General features: G+C 41.2%; 1 protein-coding gene across 6 annotated transcripts in view; it reads left to right on the top strand.

The window, feature by feature from the left end:
- LRP4 (LDL receptor related protein 4) overlaps positions 1-24,517 on the top strand; it is a 120,907-nt gene extending 96,390 nt beyond the window's left edge. For 4 of the 6 annotated variants that reach the window (XM_044435818.1, XM_044435817.1, XM_044435815.1 and 1 more), the window contains 20 exons: positions 304-409; positions 1,069-1,270; positions 1,875-2,064; positions 2,344-2,475; positions 3,607-3,747; positions 4,758-4,844; positions 5,409-5,580; positions 5,684-5,846; positions 6,520-6,745; positions 7,227-7,530; positions 7,666-7,884; positions 8,533-8,667; positions 8,858-8,966; positions 9,212-9,356; positions 10,299-10,412; positions 11,001-11,124; positions 11,811-11,878; positions 14,328-14,415; positions 15,134-15,275; positions 17,290-24,517. In XM_044435818.1, the coding sequence (XP_044291753.1) occupies positions 304-409; positions 1,069-1,270; positions 1,875-2,064; positions 2,344-2,475; positions 3,607-3,747; positions 4,758-4,844; positions 5,409-5,580; positions 5,684-5,846; positions 6,520-6,745; positions 7,227-7,530; positions 7,666-7,884; positions 8,533-8,667; positions 8,858-8,966; positions 9,212-9,356; positions 10,299-10,412; positions 11,001-11,124; positions 11,811-11,878; positions 14,328-14,415; positions 15,134-15,275; positions 17,290-17,622 (3,200 nt within the window). In that variant the 3' untranslated portion in view covers positions 17,623-24,517. Of the gene's footprint in view, positions 1-303; positions 410-1,068; positions 1,271-1,874; positions 2,065-2,343; positions 2,476-3,606; positions 3,748-4,757; positions 4,845-5,408; positions 5,581-5,683; positions 5,847-6,519; positions 6,746-7,226; positions 7,531-7,665; positions 7,885-8,532; positions 8,668-8,857; positions 8,967-9,211; positions 9,357-10,298; positions 10,413-11,000; positions 11,125-11,810; positions 11,879-14,327; positions 14,416-15,133; positions 15,276-15,738; positions 15,807-17,254 lie in introns of all 6 variants that reach the window. The other 2 variants (XM_044435820.1, XM_044435819.1) reach the window with 2 other exon arrangements.
- Positions 24,518-24,675: the final 158 nt, after the last annotated feature.

Genomic DNA, 24,675 nt, shown 5'->3' with positions numbered 1-24,675 from the left:
TGTTTGATACTGCTGAATAGTAGAAATTTGCTCTGTGATTTTCTAGTTGCAGTGGAATTTGCTTAAAATGCTGATGAGTTGATCAAGGGTTTGTATAGCAATGGGATTCTGGACTGTGAAATATTTCTCAGGATTGTTGAACCTATCTGTTTGTCTGCAGTTCCTCTTGGCATTTTTACTGGGTTAAAGAAAATGGGAGTGGACTGGAAAGTGCACTTCTGAATGGATAGTTCTTTTTTTGTCCTTTCCTGGATTTTGTAGGCTTATATTCTCTCTGTCTCCACCTTCGCTTAATCTGTGCAGGAACAGACCGGATAGAGGTGTCCAACACTGATGGAACAATGCGAACTGTGCTGATATGGGAGAATCTGGACAGACCCAGAGATATTGTGGTGGATCCCATTGGAGGGTGAGTACATATCTTTTATGGAGAATGTATGCTCAGAATGCATACCTTGAGCTTCAGTTGTTTTACTGATCCACGGCATGGTCTGAGGATACATGATAGAGCCACCTTGCTGAATCTAAGCAGGTGAAGTTTTGGTCTATGCCTGGATGGGAGATCTCTGTGAAACTTCATTCAACTCTTGAGAGGGAAGAGAGACAGGACATAAATACTTTAAATACATAAGCTTGAAGAATCAATTTGGGTATGTGCTACTCTCCAAAAGTTGTTGATGCTTTATACAAAGCCATTCTCAGTATTGTGCCTTAATCTTTTTGCCACTTGGACTCTGATGTACTGCAGTCAGGTGGCTAAGTACAAGCAAGGCAATGCATTTTATTTTCTTGCAAGCAAAAGCTGCTGTGTCCATGGATAATTGAGGATATTCTAGCGAAATTTGTGAAATTCTGTACTTTCATATTGGTGGGGAAAAGTAAACCTTGTACATCTTGCTGGCTTTTTGGCTCTTTCTTTGTCTGGGATTGTAGAATAAGGAGCTGCAAACAGCTTTTTAGGAAAGTTGCATACACATGAACAGTTTGCTTGTGGAGGTTATTGAGAAAGAAAATGCTGAGATGAATAAGTGATAGTGGTTATGCCTTATTTTCTGGGGTTGTGTGCAGGTTCATGTACTGGACTGACTGGGGAGCTAGTCCAAAGATTGAGCGTGCAGGCATGGATGCCTCTGGTCGCTTGGTGATCATATCTTCCAACCTGACCTGGCCCAATGGATTGGCCATTGACTATGAGTCTCAGCGTCTGTACTGGGCAGATGCTGGCATGAAGACAATTGAGTACGCTGGCCTGGATGGTAGTGATAGGAAGGTAAGAAAGCTAAAGTGAAGTGAAGGTTTCTCGCATATGATCAATCAATAGGAGGCACATCCATTTATTTGGGGATAAAATATAAATGGTCACCATTTTGCCAGTGCACCTTGCTGTTGCTCTCCAAAAGAATTCAGCTGCTGTATTTGAAGAGACAAATGAACTTACTTCTGAGTGAAGATTCATGAGAAGTTGTGTAGGTGGGACCCCCTGCAGTTCTGCTTACTATTTTTTAATTATTATAATGATGTTCCATTTATAACCCACTTTTTTCTCTTGTAAGAAATTCAGGGTGACTTACATAGTTAAATTTTATTCTTACAACAACAGCCACCCTGTAAGATAGGTTAGGCTCAAAATGAATAACTGGCGCAAAGTAACCCAATGAGCTTCATGGTTGAGGGGGGAGTAAAACTGGATCTCCCAAATGCCCAGTCCAGCATTCTAACCACCATGCTGCACTGGTTCCTCATACTGACTAATCCCTTTGGTTGTCATTGCTAGGCCAATGTTGTTAAACCTTGATTATTTTTGACAGTTGCTTGATGGTATTCTTAGACATAAGCCTTGTAATTTCTCCTGGATTTTGCTTTTGGGGTGACAGGTGTTGATTGGAAGCAATCTGCCTCACCCATTTGGACTTACTCTTTATGGACCTCGAATCTACTGGACTGACTGGCAGGCAAAGAGCATCCAGAGTGCTGACAAAAGGACGGGGCAGGATCGTGAAACTCTGCAGGACAACTTGGAGAATCTTATGGACATCCATGTCTTTCATCGACACAGGCCTCCAGGTACACAGAGAGTTACTTTGTCAGGGATGTTCAATCCCTTGTTTCTGGGCACAGCCTACAGCTAGTGAGATTGTTCAGGTTTCATCTTCATGCTACATTCTGAAAGCATCCATTGTCCCAGGAGAAGGTCTGTCCTAAAGCTTATGTGATTTGACTCTTTTGTAATGACTTTCATGAGAAGCATCCCTGTACCCATCTAATGCCTATAGGATTTTGAAAATTGCTTCCCTTCTGGACTTGTCCTTGTAATGCATTGCCTTGTTCTTTTTCCTCTTTCAGTGCATACACCATGCAAAGTTAATAATGGTGGATGTAGTCATCTTTGCCTGCTGGCCCCTCTTCCTAAAGGTTACAGCTGCACTTGTCCCACTGGGATCAACCTACAGTCAGATGGCAAAACTTGTTTACCAGGTGGGTCTCCACTTTCTATGGGATCCTTTTTTCTGTTTGGTCCTTACATCACTTGGGTCTCTGAAGCTCGACATTTTACTTCTGGGAGACCTCAAAGTACAAATGCCTTTAGGAAATTTTATATTCAATTTACAGGAATGTGAAATGCATAAATTACTTTTTCACAGAATCGCAGAAGAGTAGAGTTGAAAGGGACCAAGGGGCCATTGGGTTCAACCCCCTGCTCAGTATAGGACTCCAAGTTAAATGATCCTTTTCAGATGGCTGTTCAGTTGCATCTTAGTCTTAACCATGTGGATATACCTGTAGTTTCATGCAAAGGTTTGTGCGTTCTGCACCCTAATGATCTGAACCTAATGGTTGCATGATGAACTATGATGAAGATTAAATGTTTAAACAAAAACTAGGTGCTAATGGAAAGATAATGTCAAGTTGAAAATTTATCTTGGTCCAAGGAAACCCAAATTCTGTAGTTAGAATAAATGGTGCAAATTTAGTATACTTGCATACATTTAGTTTGCATCATTATGCCTTAACATTTAGAAACTGGATGGAAAATAACTAACAGGAGCAAAGTGAAAAGTGCACAAGAGAGCAAGAGATAGTAGAAATGGCTGAATATCCAAAGGCATTAAAAAAACCCCAGTGTCTTCCAAGAACTGAAAGCCCTGCTCATCCTCTGGTTTCTTCTCAGATTTTAAAACTCATATGTTTCTAGGTTATTTCTTTGACATCCTATTACAATTAATATATATACTAAAAAGAAAGCTGTAGTTTTCTGGATGGCTAAAAGATAAACATCTTGGATTTTAAGGTTTTAGTACTGTAATTCTTATTTGAGTTCTTTCATTCCATGTCCCCTGTGGTCATGCTATTATGCTCTATAATAATCACTCTGACATCCTTAGTTGAAATTTATTCTTAGAATTTTTAATCTATCCCCCTTCCTTCCTTCCTTCCTTCCTTCCTTCCTTCCTTCCTTCCTTCTCCTGCTCTTATTGTAGTTGTACAGATCTTTGGTCTTCAAAGTTCTTATTGTTCAAACATAGCATTTATGAAATGATGCTCCTGAGACTGCTGGTTGAATGTCATTGTTTTCTCCTAATGTTGTCCTTTCCTTCAACTCTACAGGGATGACCAGCTTTCTAATCTTTGCTAGGAGGGCAGATATTCGCCTTGTTTCACTTGACATTCCATATTTTGCTGATGTCGTTGTCTCAGTCAATGTCACCATGAAAAACACCATTGCCATTGGAGTGGATCCTCAGGAAGGTTTGACATTTTATGTAATTTAGGGTGCAGTCCTATGCATGTTTACACCGAGAACAGGCCTACCACTTGCCCTAGCTGAGGCATGCTAGGAGTTGCTGGCCTTTTCTCTTGTCTAAAAATAGAATTTGTGCCTTTAAATTTTTTTAAGCATGGATTGGTTCAGAGCTAAGTGCTGACTTGTCAGTGAAGGCATGGTTACTACTTTTCAAAGAGAATGCTGCTGATGTCGCCCTTTCCACCCAAAACCTCTCCAGTATATATAATGATGACTGTGACCAACAAAGGTAGCTGAATCTCAGCTACAGTCTCACTGATGTTCCTCAGGGCTTTCAAAACACACAGCTGTAGGTGTTGCATTTCAAATGCTCGTAAGATTTGTTAGGGTTGTCTTGAGAAGTTGGGGCAAGCAAAACATTTATTTAGACCTCCCATTAAATCCACTTAAAAGTCTAGAAAATAAAAGCAATGCTACCTCACTGTGGCACATGGGATTTACTGAAGAAACACAAAACACAGGCAAAATGAACTATTTATTATTGGACAAAATGAACATGCAACATCTTGTGAGGGATATGTTCTTCATCAGAGCATGAGGGATTTGTTTAGGGATATTTCCATGCACTTTCTCCTTAGGAGAATATTTCTCTACTAATGACACACTATTCTGGTGTTTTTTCTGCCTTCTAAGATTTAGCAAATACTGGATGAATCTTTTTTAAGATTTTCTACTCCACAAGGCTATCTCAGGAGGAGGAGGAAAAAGAATGCACTCTTGGAATGGCAAAATTCAGTATCCTCCATGTTAGATTATGGTGTTTAACCTTGCTTTGCTGGCTTCACAAAATGGAGAAGATACAGAGAATAAATTAATGAATTGATCCATTTCCTATGAATCTGTATGTTACAAGGGATGTGTTTGTATAGCTTAGTACTAAAATATTATTAGATTTGAACTTAGATTCCAGGGGAGTTTTATTAACATTAAGGAGATGTTAATATTTCCTCATTAGGAAAGGTGTATTGGTCTGACAGCACTCTGAGGAAGATCAGTAGAGCTGCCCTGGATGGCTCCCAGTATGAAGATATCATCACTACAGGTAATGGATGCCTTGCCAGAATTCCTCACACTTTCTCTCAGCTGCATTCAGATAGACTATTCTGGATGATAGCAATCTTACTAGCACTGCCTCCTTTGCATTTACAAATGGAAAACCTAGGGCCAGAGGCAGTGAAACACCTAGTATATCCTGGGCTTACTTTTGAGGTATAATTTATTATTTCATTTATTTATATGCCGCTGTTCTGGATATAAATGTTTACCAAGGTGGCTTACAAGTAGCATAAAGTAATAAAATTACAATAAATTGTATTAACAGTTTTTTTAAAAGAAACTACCTTTGGGATCGTTCCTTCAGGACTATTGGGAGAGTCCAGTTGGAACAGGAGCAGTTGTCTGACATCATCCTCATCTTCCCACTGGTTCTTGGTGGTAGATGGTCCTGTAGAGAGGTGTCAAGTGAGGTGGAGGAAGTCCAGCTGGAGCAGATCCCACAGTCTTCTTTGCTTGATGCTGTTTCTTGGAATTCATACTTGGCAGTTGAAGGCCCTTTGTTGTTTGATGAACCACAAAAATAATGACATTGTTCTGACTATGCTTCTAGGCTTGCAAACCACAGATGGATTAGCAGTGGATGCTATTGGTCGCAAAGTATACTGGACGGATACAGGAACCAACAGGATTGAAGTGGGTAACCTGGATGGATCAATGAGGAAAGTTTTGGTATGGGAAAACCTGGACAGCCCAAGAGCAATTGCATTGTACCATGAGATGGGGTGAGTAGAATGTCTTTTTGTTCAAGAGAAAGACAGGTGATATGGGAATAAATAATAAGTTGTCTTTGCAATTAATTGCTTATTGGTGCCTTTTTTTATATAGATTCATGTATTGGACAGATTGGGGTGAGAATGCCAAGCTGGAACGAGCAGGAATGGATGGCTCCAACCGCATGGTCCTTATCAACAACAATTTGGGATGGCCAAATGGACTAGCTGTGGATAGGGCAGGATCGCAGCTACTCTGGGCTGATGCACATACTGAGGTTGGTATTTGAAGTGGAATTTGAAACTTGATGTCTGAATGAAATGATGGTGACAAAAGAAATTCTAGAGCCCTTGAGAATTAGGAATTAATTAGTTCCTTTATCATTAAGTGGCCTTGACATCTCTTGATGACTTCCATCTCTAAAACACCGGTCATGAATCTACCAGTCTTTATTGTTGCCTAAAATGGTCTCAAATACCAGTCAAGTTTGAATCAACAACAAGTTGCAGCATCTGTGGGTACCATGTGACATATGCAACCACTGCTGGGGAATTGTCATGTAGTACAATCCCAGTGAGTATAGGTTAAGCAGAGGTTAAGCAACCCTCACATAACCCTAAAATAAGACCAGGGGATACGTGAGGGTTGTGTAATCCTGCTTAACTCATGTACCACAGACTCACAGCACAACAATTCTCAAGCAGGATTTGCATATTATGGTGGCTGTACATGCTGCAGCCTCATCCTGGTTTAAGTAACCCAAACTGGGTTCTTGTAACATGTGAATAGTTCCAGTATGTTTGAGTGGAGACTGTTTGCATGCCTAAAAAGTAATCTGAGAAAAGACTTACTGTATGTACATTTGAGTCAGATTTGAGATTTAAGACAAGATAGCCTGGATTCATAATTTTCTGAGATTGTTTTCAGCGAATCCCATCTTTTTTATTCAGCGTATTGAGGCTGCAGATCTGAATGGTGCAAACCGCCACACCTTACTCTCTCCAGTGCAACATCCTTATGGTCTCACTCTTCTGGATTCTTACATCTACTGGACTGATTGGCAAACGCGCAGCATTCACAGAGCTGACAAGGATACTGGTGCCAATGTCATCTTGGTCCGGGCAAATCTGCCTGGTCTAATGGATATCCAGGCTATTGACAGGGGACGTCCTCTTGGTACGTTTTTAGATTTCCCTTCAAGCTGAAGATCCCAAATCTAGGCTATAAGAAGAGGAGAATGTGTGAGAAATTGCAGGGAGAGGAAACACAGCCTCCTCTTCTTTGCACTCCCATGCCCTCATGTTGACTTCCAGATAGTATCACTGCAGTGCTTTAAATCTTGAAATTGTTGGTGCTGTTGAGATGGTAAATGATAATGCAAAGATAATATTCTTTTCTAACTATCTTATTGATCACCTTCTTGGGAAGCTGACACAATTCTGATACTTAGTGAAGTTAGATTTTGCAGAACTTCCCTTGTTGAAGTCTCATCTTCCACTGGTCCCCTGACATCTCAAGGCTCTGCAGAAGTAATTGAAGTGTGCTGGACAGGACAGCCTTTAAAAAGCCTACAGAGATTAAAGCAGGTTGCTTGTGAATTAAGTTTTATGTAGCTGAACAGGAAATTACTGACGTAATCATCTTTGTTTCTTCTAAGGTGCTAACAAATGTGGCATGAGGAATGGTGGTTGCTCCCATCTTTGCTTACCAAACCCCGAAGGCTTCTCATGTGGCTGTCCTACTGGTATCCAGCTGAAGGCTGATGAGAGGACCTGTGATCCATCTCCTGAAACCTACCTGCTCTTCTCTAACCGGGGCTCCATCCGGCGGATCTCACTGGATACTAATGATCACACTGATGTCCATGTTCCTGTCCCAGAGCTGAACAATGTTATCTCTCTGGACTATGACAGTGTAGATGGCAAGATTTACTACACAGATGTCTTTTTAGATGTCATTAGGTAGGTTCATTGAGCTTTTTGTCTATGTGTGTGTCAGCTAGGTAAAACGTAATCCTTTTTACTGGTTAGTCGGCAATGAGAGATTTCAGGAGATGGAGTCTTTTCTCATTCTATGTAGTACCTGCTTTCTTCCAGACGAGCAGACCTGAACGGCAGCAATATGGAAACTGTTATTGGACAAGGACTGAAAACAACAGATGGTCTGGCTGTCGACTGGGTGGCTAGAAACTTGTACTGGACAGACACAGGTCGCAACACAATTGAAGTGGCAAGACTAGATGGCAGCTGTAGGAAAGTGCTAATTAATAACAGCCTGGATGAACCACGAGCAATTGCCGTCTTTCCCAGAAAGGGGTAAGCTTGCCACCAGCTGAAAACATGCATACAAAGTTAGCTTATAGAGGAAGCATCAAGTAGGATGGGAAGGGTCAAACCTAATTTTGGAGAACTCTTGGAGGTTGCATTTCAGTAATGGGCAGGGTCAAAGGCAAATAAGCTATGGCTAAAACATTAACAAGAAAAAACAGATTTTAGCTTGAAGGTCTCACTGCCAGTAACTAAACCTTAGGAAAGGCATTTCACTTTTTTGGGATGGAGGAATATGTACAAAAATCAGGAAACCCCCAAATGATTAGTAGTAAAGGAAAAGGCATGTGGTCAGAAAAGGGGTTGTAGCCCTCTATGGAATCATAGAGGGCCAAATCTTTCCTCCAGGATTTCACCCCAGGGCCTGAGGTTTCCTGTCCCTAGTAGAGAGGACAGAATATGGTAGAAGGTAGAAATGAGAGCATCGTTCCAAAATGTAGGTCTGCCTTGAAACTGTAGTTGCCTTTGAACTAATTACTTGGCAGAGCCCCTTAACAAACTCTGCTGCTCATTCTGCAAAGAACGGTGCCAGAGAGACGCGATAGCTTTTCCTTCTGTCTCCAGAAGAGATCAGCCTGGTGTAGGAACACCCTATGTGTGCGTGTGAGATTGTACATTTGGTTTCTTTACTTTCAGATATCTCTTCTGGACAGACTGGGGGCACATTGCTAAAATTGAGCGTGCGAACTTGGATGGTTCTGAGCGCAAGATACTGATCAATACAGATTTAGGATGGCCCAATGGGCTGACCTTGGATTATGACTTAAGAAGGTTTGTATCACACAACTTTTCAAAAATACTCTCTCTGGCTATATTTACAAGAATTTCCTCTTTCTGAGGCAGTTTGGCGCTGCTGGAATGCTCCAGTACATAACTGGGGGAAGGCGGGAAAACAGATCTCTAATGGGGTGGGAGGTTTTTGTGGGTGTCAATTTCACTTGCATCCATCTTGTTCTTCCAGGATTTACTGGGTTGATGCTCACCTGGATCGCATAGAGAGTGCTGATCTCAATGGGAAGCTGCGTCAGGTGCTGGTCAGCCAAGTGTTGCACCCCTTTGCTTTGACACAGGTACAAAGGCACTTGGCAGTACTGAATGCTGCACTCTGACTTTCATAGCAGGGCTCCCAAAGAAATAACAAGTTTGAATCTGCTGGGAGGTTGGGAGAAGATGGTTTGCTGTTTTCTCTTTCTTGGTTTGACTTCACAATGGGGAAAGGGCATTGCTTGAACTCCTGTGAACTAGCTTATGTTTCATTCCTATACAATTGGCATATTTTTCTAATCCTACTAATATTATATTTTTTTCTGAGCAGCAGGACAGGTGGCTCTATTGGACCGACTGGCAAACTAAATCTATCCAGCGAGTAGACAAATACTCTGGTCGAAATAAGGAAACTGTGTTAGCCAACGTTGAAGGACTTATGGATATCATTGTGGTCTCTCCTCAGAGGCAGACAGGTATATATGCAACACCCTGGGCTTCTTCACTGTGTACCCAAAGGCCAAGCGAATGCATGAATAGTACATACTCTAAAGCAGCCTTCTTAGCTCAGGACCCTTCAAAGGTGTTGAACCACAGCTCTCCTTATCCCCAGTCCATCATCTGGAGGACACCATGTTGGAGAAGGCTGCTCTAAATACACTCTGCAAAAAAGCCTAACGATACAGATAATCACATTTTCCAGTCTTCCACTTGGTGACTTGTTCAAATGTGCCTGTCAGTCCTAATAAAAGGGCCTAGCTGTCTTGGTTCTCAATGGCTCCCACTGAGTTCTAAGGGAGAGAGTAAATGGTCTGCTACCCAGTACACAACTGGTAAAGAGAAAAAACATGCTTCACACTCCATGTGCTGGGATTACTGGCGCAGGTTAGCTGCTATTCAGTGGTGTTGCCATGCTCTCCTTTACTTACTCTCATCTAAGTGGGTGACTGCCATTCTTTACAGTGGTGGTAAACTGCTAGACTTCGAGACTGTAGCATGCTATGGCGCAAATGCTGAAACCTGCCCATTGTACTTTCTCCCCTAAGGCAGAGGTGGGGATCATTGGTCTGCCAGATGTGGTTAGACTACACATGCCATTATATTTCACCATTGGCCATGCTGGATAGGGCTGATGAGAATTACAGTTCAGCTACATCTGGTGGGCTGTATGTAACCTAACCCTAAGGTCTTAGTCTGCCTGGCCTGATGTATTCTTGGCACTTTGCAGGTTCTCGAGTAAAGCTTTCCATCCCTATTTGTCGTTCTCTTTTTACTGGATTGCTGTAATCTTATGGGTGACAGGTTTTGCTCTAAGGCCTTTTGTTTGACTCTCAACTCATGTGTCCTGATGGAAAAGATGAATGTGATTAGGAAAAGAAATGGTTCTCTGTATCAAATGGCTTGTTTGTATCTCTTAGGCACAAATGCTTGTGGAGTGAATAATGGAGGATGTACCCATCTCTGCTTTGCCAGGGCGTCTGACTTTATTTGTGCATGTCCAGATGAGCCAGATGGGCAGCCATGTTCCACTGGTAAGTTGTTTGAATTTTAAACTTCCATGTGTGAATCACAGTCTCTGTTCCTTCTTGATGAGGATGGCTTTAAGTGGAGATGCTCTGTGCATTTAAATATCAGCTTCCAAAGACAGAACAGCATACTACAGAAAACCTCCTTGGCAAAAGTGCTCAGTGCACTGACATCTTTTTTTAATTTTCTTGTGAACTTGGCATCTCTCTTTGAAATTCCCTTTTGATCTCCAGGTGTGCCAGATGTACAATTTAGTACTCTAGGCTTTAGAAGAATAAATTTCAGAGTAGATTACTGTTTTGCATTGGCATTTCGTGTGCAGCAACTTCAAAAATGAACCTGGATTGAACATACAGCTTAAGGGATGCTTGCAGATTGATATGTGAGCACTCCAGTATTTTTAGCTGCTTCCTTACAAACTCAAACAGGAGTAGTTTACTTATTTCACAGGATTTGTTCCTTTTTTAATAGATTGCAAAAGGAATCTTACTGTCTTCTGCCATATCTGGGATTAATTTTTACATTTTTGAAAAATTGTGTTGGGTGTAAAGATCTCCCTGTCTTCAGGTTCTGTTTCCTTCTCCTTGCTGTAGTTCCTGGCACAGGCTACCCAGTTCCTGAGAGTACCCGTTCAGGCAAAAAGAATCCAACTCCTGCTGATAGACCCATCTCTTCAACTACCAAACCTCTCATATCCGTGGGAACAACACAAGGAAAGTGAGTGGCTTTGCTGATTTAAAATACAGTGGAAAAGTGTGCCCAGTTTCTCTTTCATAAACCCTTCTTCCTTGCCAAGCAAGAATGAAAATATCCAGTTCTGCATATCCTAAAAAGATATTTTGATTAGACACTTTGTCACTATGTCATCTCTTAATATGCTCCAGATAACCTATTACATCATTCTTCCCATATTGTGAGACATGCCACTTTCCTTGAAATATATTAGATGAGGTTAAAAATATCTTCAATGAGATTCAGGTGACACATTAAAACCTCTTCCAGAGAAGTTCTTGGGGGTCACATTCCATTATATTGTAGCTTCATGGTCTTGCTACCAGTCATTAAGTTTTTGGAGAGGCTTTTCAGTCTTTTAGAAGGGAAGAAGCTGCACACAAGCTGGAAAGCTGTCATATGATTTGTGGTTGGGAGGAAAAGCTGTGATTGTGTGGAGAAATGTAGAGCCAGACTGTGACCTCAGGAGAGCAGGATCTTTGAACCTCCGCTTCCCCATGCTTAGCCTATATCTAAGGCTAGCCTATATTTGGGATGTCTTCTTTTCTTTACACCAACCCAGAAGGAACCAGATTGGTCTAATCTGCTTCTGTTCATCACAGCTTGGTTCAGTTTGATAGGGTAACTGGCTTTCCTAAAACTGACTTTTTATTCCTTCTTTTATTGTGTAGTTGTTCAGACAAAAAGATTGGCCAAGACTTGTGCAACCGAGCAAATGAAGCTGTGCTGGCAACCACAGGTAAATTTTTCATTACCCTTCACTATTTGGAATATTGAAGACTCACAAAGACAGGAATGTGGATACAAGTTTATAGATTTATTTTGGCTCATGGCAAAAAGTTGCATGTTTACATGGTTGCTTACATGCAACTCAAGTTTGTGATGGCTCTGTACCCTTCTCAAACGTTGCCATGGCACAGTAAATCAGAACATGTGAGAAAGCAGTATTGATGTACGGTTCTGTAGTGACTCCAAATACAACATGCATCTTCTGTTCTGATAGCTATATGCTACCTCCAGTTCCTGGGAACTTGAGCAGGAGGGTGCTGTTGAGCTCATGGAGGTTTCCTGTGGGAAGCTGGCCGGCCGGCCACTGTGAATGCTGGATGAAATGGAACATTGTCCAGTATCACATGGCTTTTCTTATGGCTTTGTGCTTTGAGCCCTCATTCGGTGAGAATCATATTTCAGTAACTTCCTGAGAAATGCAAATCAGTCTTTCCCTGATGAAATACATTGGAGCAATTTTTAGAACAGTACCAGGATACTTAATGAGAGCAAATGGAAATTGGTACATTTGAACTTAGATGAGATGTTTAAAGCAGGTTGCAATAATAACTGGTTCAAATTAATTTTAGATATTTAAAAAGTGTATACTGACACAAGATAATTTTATTCTGCATTTATATAAGTACAATCTGAACAGAAGGAAAGTTCCCTTGGTTGGAAATACTTATATAGTAAACGTTAAAAAATACTGCTAACATTCTTGTTCCCTTTACTGACATTACCTCTTATAATCAAATTCAGTTTAGTTTCAACAAATGTGGAACTGCCCCCCCCCCCGATTTATATCCTGCCTTTTTCCTACAAAGGGCTCAAGGCAGCTTATATCTCCTCCTCCATCTTATCCCCACAACAACAACCCTGTGAGGTAGGTTGGGCTGAGAGTCTGTGACTGGCCCAAAGTCACCCAGTTGGCTCCATGACTGAATGGTGACTAGAACCCAGATCATCTGAGCCCCAGTCCCATGCTCTTAACCACTACACCACACTGGCTTTTAATATTTAAGATTGTTTTATTCCGCTCTTTAGTCAAAGAAGCTCTCAGTTCAGTTTGCATATACTCAGTAAAAGATGGCAGTTCCTGCCTACAGACATGCAATCTAAAAAAGACACAACACATGAAAAGAAAAGGTGGGGAGAGAGGCAGGGGGAAACAAGCCCTTCAGCAAGACTGGTAGAATAGCCTTGCTTCCCACTGTCATTGCCCTCAATATGGCCTGTTGGGATGGCTAGCTGTGCTGGCAGCTGAGTTAAGAGGCTGGTCAAGGAAGTCTCAAGAGTACCATGTAAGGTATTGTATAAATGGCAGAGTTATTTCATAAAATTTGCATAAAAATGAATCACATAATTGTTCCTGACTATTTTTTCAGTATTTGCAAATTGGGAATCAGTTGCAGGAACAGCAGGGGAAATTTCATCTGACAGGAAACTTGACAATATGAGAATAGTCTCATTATTTGCAAAAGTTTTTAACCTGTAATAAATTAGGTATACAGATTAATGGTACAAAGATAAATGGAATTTCAAGCTCACTGTGAATACAAAGAAGGGCCAAGGACTCCCCAGAGGACTGCACAAATCATTGTATCAGTGTATGGCATTCCATTCAGAATTAGGAAAATGCTTTGAAATAGTTTGGGTATTTGTAGGAGAAGTAATTAGGCCAATGCAGATTTTCTGAATGTTTTGACAATATTTAAAGCTCTTTTTGAGCCAGCCTGTTAGACTAGTAGAAGCCTATATAGAGTAAGGCAGTCAGCTTACGTAAATAATAGTGAAGTCCAATTCTTCAGACAGTGGAGGTTTCTGACATCTGAAGACAGGCAGGCCAGGTGGGCATAGTGACAAACTATTAGATCCTTTAAAAAAACACTTAATGGTCCTCTCTTGGACAATCTATTTTCCTTACCTCTTGATGGAGGAGATAGGCAACAGGGAGTTTTGTGGCTCCATGTCCTCCCTTCCCTCTGCCAGGAACCAGTGTGAAGCTTTCTGTGGTGGGGAAATGGAGGGAGGGACACATGGATTCCCTCCTTCTCAGGTTATAGCAGCAGCGGGGGAGGGGGCACATCATCCTATGGTTTGTAGAATGCCCTCTATGAACCATAGGATTGCTTTCTAACTCGACATCCTACAAACCTCTCTCAGAACAGACAAGATGCTCCTGGCCTGGTCAGTGGAGATCATTCATTATATATCAGAAGTGTAACAACAAATACTGTCCTTAATGTCATGGTTTTTGTTAAAGTGTTGTTTGCATATCTTGAATGTTTTGTGGTATGTTTAAATACTTTAATAAAATACAGTAGTTACAAACATACAGCATACACATATTTTACAAAGGTGCACATTTCTATGGAATGGCTTCATTATCCTTTATTGAAACTTCTGCCTTCTTTCAGGAGAAGGTCTACATGTCAGTTATATTATTGGAGGCCTTCTCAGCATATTGATCATTCTGCTGTTAATTGGTGCTGTGATTATTTACAGGTAATTTCCTTACCTTCTTTCCATCTTTTGTAATTTAGAATTCATCCTTGGGTTAGAACAATTTGAATGAAGACCAGACTTTACCAGTTGTAGTTAAAAATGCCTAAATTAGAGTAATTTCTAGGCCAAGTCACAGTTGTCTGCAAAAGCAATATGCGTAGTTGAGACCAACTGGAGTTAAGAAGCGAATTTTTCATGATGTACAATAAAAGCTGAGGTGCTAATGATTCTGAATTATAGTTCTTAATGCTGGAAAATGCTGGGCTTGCTTACATGGTAGAATGAAGAACAATAGATGCTCAGGTTCATTTTCCTCTTCTAGAATGGGTTGACTCATCCGACTATGGTATATGTTGCCTAGAAAACATACATAAGAGTGTAGTGAAAATTACACATGCTTTGGTTTCGATCTTGCATATTGGATCTCTGAACATCCAGAGGAGATCTGAAGAGGATCTTGTTTGTCAATGAAATTGGCCCTGATTTTTCCTCATTGCCACAAATGAAAAGAGCTGTTACCTCTTTGCACTCATGTGCTAATGAGTGAACTGGCAGCTGAAGGGATGCGTCATATCTGATGACCTTTTGGGCAAGGTGAGGTTGTGTTTAGTAAAGGAAATGTCTGAATTGTCATTTTTCTGGTGGTCTGGGATGGTGCTTCAGCTATAGAGCCTCCTGTGATTACTGAGGTAATTTATTAATTATTGTGTACCTGCAGGCACAAGAAGTCCAAGTTCACAGATCCTACCCTAAATAACCTTACCTACAGCAACCCTTCTTATCGGACATCTACACAAGAGGTGAAGATTGAAACAATTCCCAAGCCACCCATGTATAACCAGCTGTGCTTTAAGAAGGAGGTAAAGGGAGTGCTTCCAGAACTTGAATTAACTGTGACAAGCGACAATAAGCTAATTAATGTGCCTTAGTCCTAGACAAATTAATCTCAGCTGCCCTAAAAACAGTCTCACCTTTACCTCACTATTGAAACTCTACTGATACGGCTCATATACATTAACCAGAAATGTTGTTTACTGTATATTGGACACAAATGCATAAGCCTCCAATTTCATCTGGTGTCCAGAGGAACTGAGGATGACATTCTTGGGTTTACATTCCAGTGGCCTGTGTGATGTAATTCAGTTAGTGTGAGTAGAATTGTGGTAGAAGAATATGTCTGTGCCTTGCACAAATTACCAGTGGTGGGTGGGGAGACCTAGGGCTGCCCAATTTGGTAGAAGCCTCTATATTGGACTCTAGGTGGTGAAGGACAAGTAATTGGCCATGATAGCACTTAGTGTCTCCTCTGTCTTTCCTCCTCAGCATCTTTCCCACCCCTCTGATAGCCTTTCACCATTCCTCTTTTGAACTGCCCACAGCCTCACAATCAGGTATCACAGCTCTGTGTTTGTGCAACCTCCACCTTCCTTATTCCTGAAGCTGTACTTGCTACCCAATTGACTTTTCCTGTATGTATGTGCCTTTGAAACAGTTTTGCTGCATTTGTCTGCTAGGAAAGAAGAGAGTCTTTTTTCATGAAGACTCTTCAATATTTGCCCTGGTTAAGTACCTTTATACTCTAAAAAAATCTGCATACCCCATATGTATGCAGGATGTAATCAGCCAAGGAGGGCCTTCTAACAGTGGCAAAGCAGAATGGTTGCTTAAAGAAAGTCTTCATTGTCTTAGAAGAGAACACTCTCTCCTCTCCTTTCTGTCAAACACATTTGCATCTCAATGATTTTATGAATGATTTCCCTGACGATTTTAAAAACATTACTGATATGATAAATCTGTGTTTGCTTTCCTTAACTTCAGTGTCTCTGCCTTTCCAACCCTTTTCATGTTGCATTAATCAAGTTTGGCTTTTTGTGTCCTACCCAACCATTTGATAATCTTTCTCACTGCTTCAACTGCCTGTCTTCTGTTTGTGCTTAGAGCACAGAAGGCTACAAAGGAGGGAAAACATTTATGCCTTTGCATTCTTGTCCTCTAATTTGTACTGGTCTTTTTGAAGCTGGAACTTAGGCAATCTCCTAGTTGAATGATTGTTTCTAACAGTGATTCTCTGTTTTTTTATTTTGCATTTCAAGATCTTGAGAGATAGTCCCCCTACCTGCTGTTTTAATATGTTCAGCAGCATTATCCTCCCTTTTCATCAGTTCAGGGAATGTACAATTTTCTGTGGAATTTCTAGTTGCAGCTGATCAGCTAGAAAAAGCTAAGCATCTAGGTATTATTTCAAACTTGGAGGCATTGAGGAGTTAGGTAAATTTGTGAAGGATGCTTTACCATTCTTCTGTTCAACTATAACTTGCTGAGACAAAATATGTGCTTGCTGTTCCACCTGTGATCTTCAGTTATTTGCTGCCTTAACATTTCAGTTTGCTCATTCTTGGGATATGAATTACAGTGTAAGGGCCTGAAAGCTTTTTCCTCTTAGCCCTGGACAGTTTGGCTAATGATCCTCCCACTGTACTCAGTATGACCATCATAAATGGAAGGGATTGGTTACTTGGGCCATCCAGAGCAATTTCTTCTGTGAGTACTTCCTGTTTTATCTCACACTGCAAGTCTGGAGAACTTGGATGAGCCTTCTCCAACCTGCTGCCCTCCAGATATGGAGTTGTAATTCAGCGCATCTGGAGAGCACCAAACCAGAGAGGGAAAGTCTGCCTTGGATGGAAATGTACAGATTCCTTCCCACAAGTAGGGGCTGCAGTTTTTATGACCTTAAAGGCCTTTCAGAGTGTGTGATGCAGCTTTATTCACATGGTAGGACTCAGCCTTTCATGGTTTCTTCCTGACTTTTTGTTTTTGTTTCTGATTTGTTCTTCAGCTTTGTCCACCTCATGTTGTTGTCTCTGTCTGTAGGCTGGCCCTGATCATACCTACACCAAGGAAAAGATCAAGATTGTAGAAGGAATATGCCTCTTGTCCAGTGATGAATCTGAATGGGATGATCTTAAACAGATACGGAGCTCTCGTGGATGTATTCTCCGTGACCATGTCTGCATGAAGACTGATACAGTCTCTATCCAAGCCAGTTCTGGCTCACTGGATGACACTGAGACAGAGCAACTGTTGCAGGAAGAACAGTCAGAATGCAGCAGCATCAATGCAGCAGCTACTCCTGAGCGTCGGGGCTCCCTTCTAGACACAGGGTGGAAGCACGAACGCAAACCCTCAACAGAGAGTGAAGTCTAAAGCACACACAACACTTGTCCCTCTCCTCTGTCATCCTTCGCACTGATGAGATAGGATCCTGCCTGCTACTCAAGAAGGAACTTGAAAATTAGCTTCTGTGTCACATGAAGCCCAGAGACTGTCTTTGATGAGGAGCCTGAGCTAGCCTGTGCCTTAGTGGCGGATGGGCAGAGACCTTTTGTCTCATTGTTAGTTGATGTTTATTTATATGTCTCTTCTTCCAAGAAGCTGTGGTGCTGAATTCAGCAGCAGCTTTTTTCAGCTGCATCTGACACAGCTTTATCCAATCTAGTGCACAAACTAGCCAAGGACTCTGCACCACCACTGACCAGAGTTTCTGAACTACTCACTCCTGATACCTTGTTGCCTTTCTTTAGAGGCTCTTGGCACTAACTGGATTTTGCACTGCACTCTTTCTACCTTAAGGTGAAAAGGTTGGGGCCAGTGAAGGTGCCTGACATGAAAATGGTGATGTGAGAACAGGTCACTTTTCAGATACTTGTGCGGGGAGAGCAAAGGCAGCTGCAGTCTCATTGCACAGGGGCACTAAAAATATCACTGCCTTCTTTTCAAGCTGTGGGAAACCACTGCTAAATCCAGCATAGAGTGTAAGGAATCCAAGGGGTAAAGCACTCAGTCTGTTGCTGGCAACAGACAATGTTCCTGCTGCGCTAGATGTTCACTCTTGTCCTAAAACATACTTTTTTTGCAAATAGAACATATGCATCTGTTCCCTGGGGGGACTGATTTTTATTTTTAATGCGCTTCCCATTAACTATGACTTGCAAGGAAAGTGCTGGGTGCAATGGTATTGTATCATACTTCTTTGTTAGTTCTTTTGATAGGCCAAACCTCTGAAAACGTGTGCTACTGAAAACAATATTAGCCTGTGGAACAACAAGTGGGCAATGCATTTTTTAAAACAATGGAATAGACTTGGACAGGAGATATATTCAAACTCCAGCTCCAACATGCTGCTGGATAAACCCAATGGGGGATTTTTCCTAAGCCTTTTTTGCCAGTGTTTCTCTTCGGAAGTTCTGGAAGGAAGGATTTGCTTGCACCTTCTTCTCATTTCTGCTGTATGGCTTGAGCAGTGAAAGCATGGTGTCAAAAACTGGGTGTGTGCAATCAATAGATAATGAATGTGCATGGAAGGGGGGAAGCAGACAGGTGACAGGTAATAAGTTAGGAAGCACACTTCCACTCATGTTCAGTACATTTAAGGAGTTCCTTTTGTCCTTGGTGCAACTAGGTCACTATTTCCATGCTATGAAAGAGAGATCCAAGGCTGAGTAATTGCCTTTTTGGAACAGGTGATTTATAGAGAGAGGTTCATGCAACATAGTTGTTACAAATAGTCCAGAGAGTATTTGGCAAGATGGCACTTACATTGCAGAGAAAGCTTTTCCAGAGCTATTCATCACGTTATTTATTCTCTGGGAATGTATTATCTGGCATGATCCATCACCCCAGTCCTGCAAGTGCCTCTCTTTTGGTTAGTGAGTGATACATATGACTGAAGTTGTGTTTTGTGACTGTCTGTGACATCACTGATGATGAGGACACATTCTATCCAAGTGCCTATATGATTTTGTCATTTGAAATAGGGAAGCAGCAAGTACAGTGGTACCCTGGCTCACGAACTTAATCCATTCCAGAACTCTGGTCGTGACCCAAATTGGTTGTGAGCCAAGTCAAATTTCCCCATAAGGTTCAATGTAAATAAGCTTAATCTGTTTTGTAACTATTTTTTAATCACAAAAATTTGAAGCAAAGTGACAACAAAGATCGGGGCCATCTCCCCCCACCACCCCAAGCACAACTGCGATCAGGCCCATCATCCCTGCACCAGCACGACCACAATCGTAGCCGTAGGCGTGCGCGATTGCAGGCAGGGGAGATGGGCATGATTGCCGACGCACTGGTGGGGAGACGGGCGCGCTCAGGGAGAGGTGCCCGTGATCGTAACCCAGTGTGGAGTTCACAACCAGAGGCAAATTTTTTCAGAAATTTCTGTTTGCTACCTGATTTGATCGTGAACTGAGGCATTCGTGAGCTGAGGTACCACTGTATTTAAGTTGTGGTCATGGGCTCATTCTCTTGTTTAGTTCTAAAGTGTCCCCATTTGATTATTTTTAATCCTTCAGAGCAATACAACAGTGGAACCAGCTTCCTAGAGAGGTGGTGGGCTCTCCCACACTAGAGACTTTCAAAAAGAAACTGGACAGCCATCTGAGTGGGATGCTGTAACATGGTGTCTTGCAACAGCAGGGGATTGGACCTGATGGCCTTCATGGCCCTTCCCAACTCTACTATTCTATGATTCTGTGATTCACTCTTTAAATGTAATTTGAGGTTGTTATTCCATTTCCACAATGGGAACTTACTTTCCCCCCATGATGTCTTGTAGCTTTTGTTCTGCAACAAGCCTGTTCACAAGGAAAGTGGTTTTACACACTTAACCTAAAACTATAATGTACATCTGCAACCAATAGATAGTTTCTTTCCCATGTGTTCCTGCACCAGAAAGCTTGGATTGGCCATGGCAGTTGTACAATTTCAACTGCCTTTGCTTGCTGCTTGTGTGAGAGTGTGTGTGTGTGAGAGAGAGAGAGAGAGTTTTAAGTAGCTCACTCATTTCACAGAAATCTGCTTGTCCTAATTTGTCCACAATTCACATCCAATCTGCCATGCTTCTGCTAGTTTCCTTTACCATCAGCATCCTTGCCTCATCTTCTCTGCTATTTCTACAATGTTAATTTAAATTTTCTGGTGGATTTCCCCCCCTAAACACTGGGCATAAATGCAGATGCTCACCGTTCTCAAGAAGGAAAGACAGATGCTGGAGCAGCAGGCACACAACATAGCCTTAAAACAGCCAGTCTTAGAACAAAGGTAGCTTGCCTGACAATTTTGTTAACCCTAACCTTTCTCATGTAACTATCAGGAAAACCCTCTTACTTTTTAAAGAAAGCTGTTAATTAGAATCTATTATTTGTGTTTAAAAACACATACACACAAACTTCAATTTCTGAGTTGCATAACAAAATCAGCTAGTGCTTAAATGTTTCTGTACTTTGAGTAGATCTTTGCAGTATATGTCAATATTCTTCCATCAAAGGCCCACTAATCTTGGTTGGCCCATCTCAGAACTGTGTCAGGCCGTTAGATACTACTACTGTTCTGCCATTTTTGCACACTCTCTTAGAGCAATCACTGTGTTTGCTTTCCTGGCTACCTTAAGTCTTGACTCTCATAGCTCCATAACTAACAAATGCTCCTATCTCAGTGTGTACTGAGATATACTCTCTTTACATGCTTAACTTTGCAGGGGGCAGGAGTTAGAGATGCTTTTGGCCATCCAGTTGAAAACTGGCACTCAGTAAGTTACAGCAATACAAATGTGGTACCTTTAAATCCAAATTGAATGGAAGGTAGTCCCTGTGATTCAATGAAAATATGTATGGAGTGGCTACAAGCACATGGCAGACTGCAGAAAAACCTCCGTATTGTTAGCACTTAAATATCCCATTTGCTTCTAAGGCATTCTTGTATGGATGTTAGTGCATAATAATCCTGTGAAGTAGGTTAGGTTGAAGGATGATGTCTGTTCCAAAGTCACTAAATTTTATGGTTGAATGGAAATTTGAATCCAGGTGTCCTGGCCCAGGTCTAACATCCTGTCCATTACACCACTAATTCACTCTGGATTTGGGGGAGCCATCACATGACTGCTTTCTGCATGTGAGTTGGAACTTAAATCTGAGGTGGGCTTTAGTGGAGGGTCGTCTTCTCAAAGCAGTTTGTGTTGCTAACTCTCTGGGCCTCACCATGTAAGTTTGCATAGTTTTAGCCACATGTATAACTGCATCCTGTCCTTCACATGTAACTCACATGGGAAATGTCAGTGTGACCAGCTGCAGTGATTTCCATGGTCTCAGTACCTGGAAAAAATGCTGCCTTTCTTGCAGAAGTTCCTGTATTACCATTGTACAGGATGGTTCATGCCAAGAGGATGGTCTGTAGCCACTTGCATCTCAACTGTGAGAACCATGTTTTCCTCCTCCTCACTCTATTTTCATTCATGGATGTAAACGTAAGAAAATATTATTTTTTTCTTGTTACTGCATTGCATTTATATCCTGTCCTTTTTCCTCTTGTGAGGAACCCAAGGTGGCTTACATGGCTCCATTTTTATCCTAACAACTCTGTGAGGTAGGTTAGGCTGAGAGTGACTGACTGATCCAAAGGCATCCAGCAAACTTCATGGCTGAATGGGGACAAGAACCTGGATCTCCCAGAGTCCAACTCCATTACCACACTCTCTCTCATCCTCCAAACAAGCCTGGATTGTAATAATGCCCTTTCTAGAAAGGCTGATTTTCATTTTGTTTTCTATTTTAATAGAGAATTGGGAAGAAGTACAGTAATTGTACAGTAATCAGCTCTACCCTCATATTTCCTGAGGTGGTGGTAAATTAAGTGCAACACAGGAGAGAGTAGGTGGTGTGCTCAGGGTTGGAAAACCTTAGGCCTATGGGCCTAATATGGGCCTTTTGAATTTGCATTCCTTAAATGGTTACTGATTGTTTGGTGGTGTCACAGCTCCGATGCTTTTTTCCCCCACTTTAAAAGTTTGAAATGCCTCTGCTAAGACCAAGTTACTGGTAGTAACAGCATTAAGTTAAAATAGGCTGGCATTTTAACTTGCACATTTCCCTTTGGCCTCAATTGCCACTGCAGTATTGTTCTCCAAGAGTTTCTCTGAAATTGAATTCAGGCCTTGGGCTGACAACAATTCTTTGCCCATGTTCTATTGCCACTTATTTTCTCATTTGCAAATATCCCCCAGGTACAATTCTTCCCTGAGCACAGGCCTTGTCTGATTTTGCAGCATGATTGGAGCAGAAACATTACAAATTACGCTTGGGCATTTATGAGCAGAACATATGGTTAACATCTAGACCAATCTTTTTGTCAAAGATTGGGGTACCTTGTGGATGTGAATGCTCCCCATAATTTTCCACTGAGTTACTGTTTTTCTCCTTTCCAGTAATCTTTCACCCCATGGCTTCAGATAAAAAATCTATTTAGCCATCATTGTATGTAAACCCCTAAACGTGAGAAGACTGCATGTGGATGAGATCACTAGCTCCACCCTGTTTCACTTGCCATTCCCATCAGGCTCTACATGTAGAAAGCAGTTGTTGGAGAGCCTCGTCTCTCAAAATTTTTACAATCCAGGAAAACCAGGGCTTATTTATATGTTGTTTACTTTCAAGTATTATTAGTTTTGAAAAAGAAAGCTGCATAGACAAATGAGACTAGCTATATACTGGTGCATTTCATGGTATAGAAGGTTAATAATTGGATTGCCCAACACTGGTTAATGTGCATTCCTATGAAATTTGGTTAGGATTGGGGCATGGACCTGTCTTTATATTATTTCACATTTCCTCTATGTCTCCTGAAGGGGAAAAAATAGATTGTAATTTATTTATTTAGGGGGCTCCAACCTTCTGTGGTCTTGACTGCTGAAAAGTCCTTAGATTAATGGATGAGGAAACCAAGTCTCAGCAAAGGTATATGGGTATAGGTTCTGTTGCTGAAAACATGGAGAAAAACAGGCATTTGGGGAAAGCGTTTAGGAAAAATGAAGCCAGGCTTCTGACATCCAAAGCAGGCAGTTGCATTTAGAATATATCTTACTAAAAGTGGAGGCTGGGAAATAAGGTGACTTCAGACGCTCAGTGGATCATAGACATAGCTTCTGCTGTGGAGGGCTATTACTTTCAGCCCAGCTACTTTTAATAACCCCCACTTGAAAGCACTTGCCTTGTCTTGGCAAGGAGGTTTACTATTGCACATTCCAGTCTTGAGACTATGTATTGATCTGCTTTTTCAAAACCTGATTCCTCCATTCCACCACCAGTGGTAATTCTCATAGCTGCAGGGGACTGGAAGAATGGCACCTATGACTTTAGTTTCACATGTGAAGTAAGCAAAGATGAAATCCTCTATTTGCATGTAAACAAGCAAATTTGGACCAAGGCTGCTGGTTACAGAGCTCTTCACTTGCATGCTGAAGAAGCAAAGTCTCATTGCACTGGGACTTCAAAGAAGGGGAAAGGCTAGAAGTGGGGACAATCTTTTGAGCACTGATCTACTGTGTAAAAAGCTATTTTTTTTTTCTCTCCTGTCTTTCCTGAGCTAATGGCAGCAATTTCCCTGCATTCCTGTGTAATGGTTTTAATGTTACTCACTGGAGAGATTGATTTTTATTTTCTGGTGTTATTTAACCACTATGTTCAGTATTTTAGGGAATAATGATAATTTAATATAAAATTTAGCTTTTCTTAATCACTCTGCTGGCCTTTTGAGTTGTGAATCAGTGTGACCCAAGCCTGCTTCCTGAACAAACAGAACCCATAAAAACTCATCTGAAGCTACAACTCAATTGGGAGTATTGTGAAAGCAGAAGAATGGCAATTCACTGATGGGACTAATACATATTCATGGTTTAGTATCAAACTTTTCTGAAGCTCAAATCAGTGGGGTTTTGGCTTTCTTGTGAAATGAACTTAACACTGCACATGATCTGACCTTAGACAACATGAAGCTCAGAGATTTTTGCATTTTCCATGCTGGCAATTGAAATGTTGAAAAATGTGTTATTTGTTAGAAAGTACGTTCTTCTGCAACCTGTTCCACTCTGTAAGCGATCACTGTGTTTATCTTTTAGTTCACAGGGTTTTTCTATTCTTGATACACCAGATCTCAAACGTGTGAGTTATTTATGAAACCAAGTAGAAAGTTTCCACTGCTTTACTATACATCTAAATGAAGCAGATCACAATAATGGAAAACATTAAATGAGTTGTTAAAAATAAAATGAGACTAATGGCAAAAACACCTTATAATTGAACTAAATACAACATTAGTCCAATTTAAGAATAATGTAACATTTCTAGCTTGATTATCAATTAATGTACAGCCCTATGAATTTCACTAACATTCATTGCTACCCGATGAACAACTGGGTTTGTTGGT

Source organism: Varanus komodoensis, unplaced genomic scaffold, assembly GCF_004798865.1.
Source record: "Varanus komodoensis strain SLA01 unplaced genomic scaffold, ASM479886v1 scaffold3, whole genome shotgun sequence".
Classification (NCBI taxonomy): Eukaryota; Metazoa; Chordata; class Lepidosauria; order Squamata; family Varanidae; genus Varanus; species Varanus komodoensis.
The sequence above is the reverse complement of the archived record's forward strand: the minus strand, read 5'-3'. Positions and strand labels throughout refer to the sequence as shown.